At 38.5% G+C, this 7,495-nt stretch overlaps 1 protein-coding gene across 4 annotated transcripts in view; it reads right to left on the bottom strand.

Moving 5' to 3' along the window:
* Positions 1–1,468: 1,468 nt before the first annotated feature.
* The window catches only part of LOC138661791 (cytochrome P450 2C23-like), a 144,335-nt gene continuing 138,308 nt past the window's right edge, over positions 1,469–7,495 (bottom strand). For all 4 annotated transcript variants that reach the window (XM_069746711.1, XM_069746712.1, XM_069746710.1 and 1 more), the window contains one exon: positions 1,469–7,003. In XM_069746711.1, coding sequence (XP_069602812.1) covers positions 6,819–7,003 — 185 coding nt within the window. In that variant the 3' untranslated portion in view covers positions 1,469–6,818. The remainder of the gene's footprint in view (positions 7,004–7,495) is intronic.

Genomic DNA, 7,495 nt, shown 5'->3' with positions numbered 1-7,495 from the left:
GATGCTCCACATAAAGCTGTTCCATATATAATGCTCTGCACCGTTCATTATGGCCCCATAGACGCTCCATATAAATCTGTGCAATATATCATGCTACTGCTGCTGCTGCAATTTAAAAAAAAAAACGACATACGACATACTCACCTCTCTTGCTTGCAGCTCCTCAGCGTCTTGTCTCGGTGTCTCTCCGCACTGACTGTTCAGGCAGAGGGTGGCGCGCACACTAGTACGTCATCGCGCCCTCTGACCTGAACAGTCACTGCACGAGGACGAGGAAGACGGAGGGGCGCCCGGCGGGTGGAATGTGGACAGGTAAATATGACATACTTACCTGCTCCTGGCGTCCCTGGCTCCTTCCCCCGGACAGCTGGTCTCCGGGTGCCGCAGCCTCTTCCTCTGTCAGCAGTCACCGTTACCGCTCATTAGAGAAATGAATATGCGGCTCCACCCCTATGGGAGTGGAGTCCATATTCATAACTTTAATGAGCGGACCGCTGAACTGGGGAAGAGCTGCGGCACCCGAAGACCATGGGACAGGCAAGGGGAGTGCCAAGAGCGCCGGGACTAGGTGAGTATGCGACACGCTCTCTACCCCTCACCCGCCGACCGCACCGCCGACCGTGACTCGAGTATAAGCTGAGAGGGGCACTTTCAGCCCAAAAATTTGGGCTGAAAATCTCGGCTTATACTCGAGTATATACGGTAAGTATATTTTTAATATATATATTTAATGTAATTCTAATATTATTACTGGAGTAAATTTTAATTATTTCACTATACATATAAAAAATACAGCATTAATATATCTATTTACTGTATACTGTATGAATATATAACTACAAAACTATAGAACTACAGAATTATACTGTATAAAATAATTACAAATTGCTAAGTAATACATTGTATAACACATTTACACATTATATAATATAATTACATTTTTAGCCAATTCCTAAACCAAATTTTATCTCCCTGTCAATAATGTCTTGAAAAGCTTTATTTAAAATTGTCATTTTTAGACTTATGGATTTTCTTAAAAAGCTCTGATTATGGAGTCTTCAGCTTACCTCCCATGATGTGGCTCTCTGAAGACAGCTGCTCCAGTTTGTCACTTTCCTTCATTTGTCGCTTTACAGAGAGATCTAAACCTTGAATTTTTAACTCTTTCAATGCAACTTTTTTTGTGGATTCTTTGAACTATTTTTAGGGCTTATAACAAATATGCAATTTTCTTCGTACTTCATATATTTGATTTTGGGGATAACTTAGTTTTGGAGATTTTGATTTTGGCTTTTGATTAGATTTAATTCTGTCTGTTTTCAAACATTTAGTATGATTTATTTTCCTTTCAAAATTATCACGTTTTCTAGAAAAATCAAGAGATTGCGCACATTCAAATAAAGAATCTTTTTGTGACGCAATAACAAGAGATACAGAATTTAGGAATCCAAATTTGTTTACAAAACATTTTATCATTGATTGTGTATTGAAATTTGTAATGACAGTTTTGTACAACTTTTCAAATAAGGACATGACTATAAAAGTACATTCTTTCCGGCCAAACCTTAATTTTAGAAAAATATCAATATCTGGATAATTTTCTTTTAATCTACAGAATTTCAGAATTCTTAATCTTTCTATATTGGTTAATTCTTCATGGAACTCATCATCATTCTGCATTTTTAATGAGAACCACCTGGAAGAAGTTACTGGAAGTTACATTTTAAACAACTGATTTTTCTCCTCATCATTAGTCAAATCAAACTTATTAGCAAAACTCTCAAATATCTCTGAATTTCTGCACACATGGATTTTGTCATCATATGCAGGAATGATTTTTCATAATTTTAACAAGTTTTTTTCCTAGCTTTAGTTTGGAGGAGTTGGGCCTCTGAGTCGTCTTCTATTTCTAGTGGTCTTTGTACATTTGTTCCTTTAACGTCATCTTTGGCAGTTCTCATGTCTCCTACGTTTCCTCCATCTTGTTTTACATCATGAGACAGAAGGTCACCTTGAGTGGCCATTACAGACACGTGCCTCACATCTTGTTCACTCTCTACATTACAGTCAATCTTGGGAACATTACTAATTTCATTAGAAATTCTTTCAACACAGTATTTTTTGGATTTCTCTGAGACAAACTTATGAAATATGTCAACCAAATGTAAAATATTTTTTCACTTTCTCTTTTTCTTTATTGTAAATTAGCTTAGAATCTATCTTTAGATTTGCTATCTTGCATTCTGCATATAAGGAAAGTCAAAACATTTCTAAATTAGACTTGTATAAAGTTAAAAATTCCAGCTGGCTTGACATAGAATATGAATTAATTAAATCCATTTTTCTTCTCTTGAAATATCTCAGCTTGTAATTCCTTTGTTGGACAACGCTGGGCTCTGGTCATCAGCACGTCTTCTGGCACTTGTAATGCTAGTGCTTGTCAATCCGTCTGGCACCTGTTAGTTCTTACTCATAGATTCTGTGTCTGATCCTTGTGACTTGAAGTTTTGAAGTGGAATTCCTGAAAACTTGCAAAATTGACGTTTAGCTAAGCTCTTCTCTTCCCCCATGTGCAAGGAGAAGGAAATCCACATGCACATTTATTTAATCAGGACTCTTTACCAGATGCGTTACTCTTAAAGAAAAAAAGGAATGATATTTTCATAAAAAATGAAGAGGTTTATTGGATTGTCCACAGAAAAACCACATTGCAGCAAAACATAAAATAGGTGAAATAGTTATGAACAGATTGTCCATTTGTTCCTCATTTTTCCCGAGATGGTAAAAAGCACCTGTCTGTCTTCAGTTGAAGTCATCATGGCTACCAGTTGTTCATTCCTTCTGTAAGTTGTCTGAAGTCCATAGAGAATGATGGAAAAGGCAGGAGGTGACAGCCCCCATGTGACAACCCCTCCTCCTAAGAGCTGTGATTATATATGTGTCCTATAGAGCATGTGCTCTCTCTATATGGTGTTGACTTTACTCTGAGCTAAGTATACAGAAATAACTCATGCAGTGTCAGTGAGAGGCAATGTGCTCAGTACAGAATTGAGAATAAGAAAAATTCAATTAATAATTAATATTTAACAAAGCCATACCATGTTTCTTGGACTGATAAGGCAATATGGAGGCCTAGGAGATTATGGAGTTTCAAAATCAGCAGCAACCACAAGCTCTCAACAACATTACAACATCTTCGGGTTCTGTTGATGAAGTGAGGGTTCAAACGTTCTCTTTCCTACAGTCTGGGCTGCACCAAGTACTCAATTCTCCTCTCTATTTCCATGTGAACAGGGCCTGAGTGCACCCCTTCAACCTCTCTCTAGGGATGTGGCTTTTAATAGGTGGAGAGTATAAAGAAACCATCAGAATTATTTGTGGATTTTCCACCTGGAGCAGATTCAGAGACAGCTGTCCATATACGTCATGCTGCAAAGTTATGGACATGTATTTCAAGTATTTTCTTTTAGTTGCTAAATAAAAAAGTTATACTAAGTGGCCACCACCAAAGACTGCAAATACATACTGTGCAATTTCACAATAGCAATGTCACATTACCCAAGTTGATACTGTCTTACAGTGACTAAAGCCAAAACTCTATACATAAAGTAATATAATTATATTGCTATAAGATTTGTGGTAGTCACAAGCCTCAGGTACCATATAATCTGTGGCTCCCAGATCAGCGGATGTGACTGATGGTTCCTACCAGATTAGAAGCAATATTCTTTGTATAGGGGTATCGTTTGGTCTAACATGGATTCATCTGCAATAGACCTATTTTCAATGGATAAAAGTTGATACATGACTAAGTGTCACCATTAAATAATTGGTGGAATAATAAGTTTGTGCCCAGGATAGCATTTATTTTGAACATGGACCTGTATGCTATTGTCTTATATGGTGATTATCACTTTGCAGCTCCACAAAGAAAAAAAAAGTTGTAACAAACTTAGCTTTGTTAAATATGGTGTCAATCCTTCATAATGGATCAGGAGAAAGTTGACCAAAATTGGCAGTGGGAGAGGTCCAGGTGGCATCCTTCCTCTCTCCCATAAAATTTTATGCTAAATAAAGCAAACTGAAAACCAATAGCACCAACCAAGATGGCCAAGGCATTCTGCTGGTCAACCACAACTTTGAAATTACCTGCATCTACTTGGTGCTCAGCCTCGCTGCCTTGTATGTGCTAATATGTTGGATACTGTTAGGTTCCACTGGATCATTGCCAAATTTTGTACAAACTTTTCCTGGAGCTGTGCTCTTCAGCTGGCTCTGATTAAGCAGAACTTGCACAAGGACACAGAGAATGCAGACTCGGTGGTAGAGTTCAACAACTTAATTATTAACTATTCACAGGTCAGCAAGTAGAAATGCAATAACTGATATATGGCAATCAGCAAGTTACTGGTAATAAACCTGAGCACAACTCTTGTAATTTTTCTTTGCTGTTACAGTTATTCTCTGTCCCTAACTCTGTTCCTACAATGCTGGCCACTGCCCTATAAATTAATAACCCCCATGCTACTCACAAAGAGGTGCAACACTGATAGACTTACTGTTGACTAAGATTTCAAGGGGTATAGTCTCAGGCCCTCCATTTTTTTCTTATTATGCAAAGCAGTAATGCTATTCATATTTCTGATATTTCATATCTACATGCTTTATCACTACAGAGTGCATCTTTATCTGTTTGTTATATATAGAGATGGCTACTCCTAATTCGCAACTGTACACACCAGTTTTTTTATTTTGTATGTGCCAGTCAGTTTTTTGTCATTTGTACATCAGCTGTTATGATCTGGTGATTAAGGAGCGACATGCGTCTAGCTCTGAGCAGGTGGCAACTATACTGACCGCAGTCCCTAAGCTCAACACAACACTAGAAGTAGCCGTGGAATGCTCCTAACTCTGCCTAGGCATCTCATCACAGCCTAAGAGCTAACTACCCCTAAAGAAAGAAGCAGGAAAACTATCTTGCCTCAGAGAAAATCCCCAAAGGATAGATTAGCCCCCCACAAATAATGACTGTGAGAGGAGAAGGAAATGACATACATAGTATGAAACAAGATTTAGCATAGGAGGCCACTTCTAGCTAGATAGAAAATAGTACAGGACAGAACGCTGTGCGGTCAGTAATAAAAACTAGAAAAAGTCCACCGCAGAGAAATGCAAAAATCTCCACACCTGACTAAAGGTGTGGAGGGCAAACTCTGCTGCCCAGAGCTTCCAGCTTAGCTGAATAGATCCATACTGAAAAGCTGGACAAATGAACAAAAACAAAGAAAGTGCTGAACAACAAGTCCACAACAAGAGAACCGCAAAAGGACAAGCAAGGACTTAGCTTTGATGAACTGGTCAGAGTGTCAGGAAAGTCCTAAGAGCAATGACTCCAGGCAGGAACAATTGACAACTGGCATTGAATGAGGGATAAGGCCAGACTAATATAGCCGAACCAGAAAGACGATCAGTGAAAACAGCTGCTGAAGTTAAATCCAAGAAGCAGCCATACCACTCAAAACCACAGGAGGGAGCCAAAGAGCAGAACTCACAAAAATGCTACTTACAACCACCAGAGGGAGCCCAAGAGCGGAATTCACAACAATCAGCCCTCTGACCGAGCCACTCCTCCCTCCAGTCTGTGGCGGTTTTAATTGCAGCAGGACCCTACTTACCCATAAATTGAGGCTTTAACCTAAGGAAGCTATTCACAATAGACACGTAGGTTCCCAGCAAACAGGAGATCGCCTTGTCGTTGGCTGCTGGGCATGCATAAATTGGCCAAATTATGTGCTAGGTATCTCCACTATTTCTTATTATCTAGAGCAGTAATGCTATTCATATTTCATATTTACATGCTTTATCACTACGGAGTGAAACTTTATTTGTTTGTTACTGACAATAAACCTGAGCACAACTCTTGTAATCTTTCTTTGCTGTTACGGTTATTCTCTGTCTCTACCTCTGTTCCTACAACCCTGACCACTGCCCTATAAAACAATAACCCCCTCACTACATATATAGAAGTACGACACCGATCGGCTAATTGTTGATGAGATGAAGCTACAAACTTTGTTCTCCTTAACCCTTGTAAGTAGGCATGGCTATTGACCGTGTGGTGCAACCATAGAGCACTTTCCTTTTTCCCACATTTCCTGGGGGGATGTTAAGCCCCATTACAGTTACCTAAACTTTGATTATTTTCCACTTTAGTCCCCTTCCCCATCTTATTTAGGTGTAGCTAGTTATAATTCATTTTAGATTGGTGACGTCATGATTACTGCCAGAAGCTTCTTTTATTACTTTTCTTTACAGTTTCTATTCCTTTGGCTCTAGTCCAGTTCTCATTGTTAACACAAAGTTATAAAAAAATGTAAAAAAAGAAAAGAAATACCACTCTGTATATAAAGCAGGAACACAAGTGCAGGAAATCACAAACAATCAAGGCTTATACAACAGTAGGGCTGAAAATGCTAAATAGAAGTGTAGTCTATGGTAAAAGCCACAATTAATCCACTAAAGCTTTAAAATAATGAGACAGTATTACATACTGTAAGTGTGAGCAAATGAAAGAAATTAATAGAAAGTCTTGTGGGACGGGGCACACACAGATTGACTTTACCATCCTGTAAATATTTTATTTTCATTTCTTTCATAAAATTTGGTACTTTAGTATTATACTCTATGAACATTTAGTTCTTTTTTTTGGCTGAAGTTCTATTATTAAGCTGAGTTCTCTGTCCAAACAGTTTGACAAAGTTGTGGGCAATTTTATGTAAAATACTCTGTATTTTGAACACATTGTCCTTTTGCCTTTTCTAACAACGTGCAATGAATTTGATTTTATGGGTCGGAGGAAGATTTTCTAAGCCACTTTCTGTAGGTGAGATGTCAAGATCGTTGGGGTCCACTATAGACTTCAGGGTGAATTTTTGTAGGATGACCGTGATGAAAATAAAGAGTTGCAGGCGTACCAAGCTTTCAGCAATGCATGCCCTCTTTCCTGTAATACAGACAATGTATTAGTATATTAAATTATCCAAACTATAAGGACCCATAAAATTATGCCCAGTTGGAACATTTGTTATATCCAAATTATATATAAATGGAAATTTATGGCAAAACCACATTTATCTTGAGAACAGGGGATTAGAGAAGTGGCCATACAGGCACTGCTCTTGTGATTCATTTGTGTGGGCAAGCTTCCTCAGAAACTTCCATCTAAATTAATGCAGAGAGTTTTGCACACATGCAGTGGGGTTCTGTTCTTAGGATAGATGTGGATAGCCCATAAATGACCATTAGAAAGTCTGTGGTTCGTCTCATTAGAGATGAGTGAACCCCTGGATGTCTGGGTTCTGCAAATTAGGCGAACAGTTAAAAAAAGGGTTTGGTTCAGGTACCAGAACAGTGCTTAAGCCCAAACCCGGACAACATTAACTTGGGAGGTCCAGAACATCCTGTTCATTAGTGATGAGCGAGTATACTCGTTGCT

This window comes from Ranitomeya imitator, chromosome 2 (assembly GCF_032444005.1).
Source record: "Ranitomeya imitator isolate aRanImi1 chromosome 2, aRanImi1.pri, whole genome shotgun sequence".
NCBI classification, from domain to species: domain Eukaryota; kingdom Metazoa; phylum Chordata; class Amphibia; order Anura; family Dendrobatidae; genus Ranitomeya; species Ranitomeya imitator.
The sequence above is the reverse complement of the archived record's forward strand: the minus strand, read 5'-3'. Positions and strand labels throughout refer to the sequence as shown.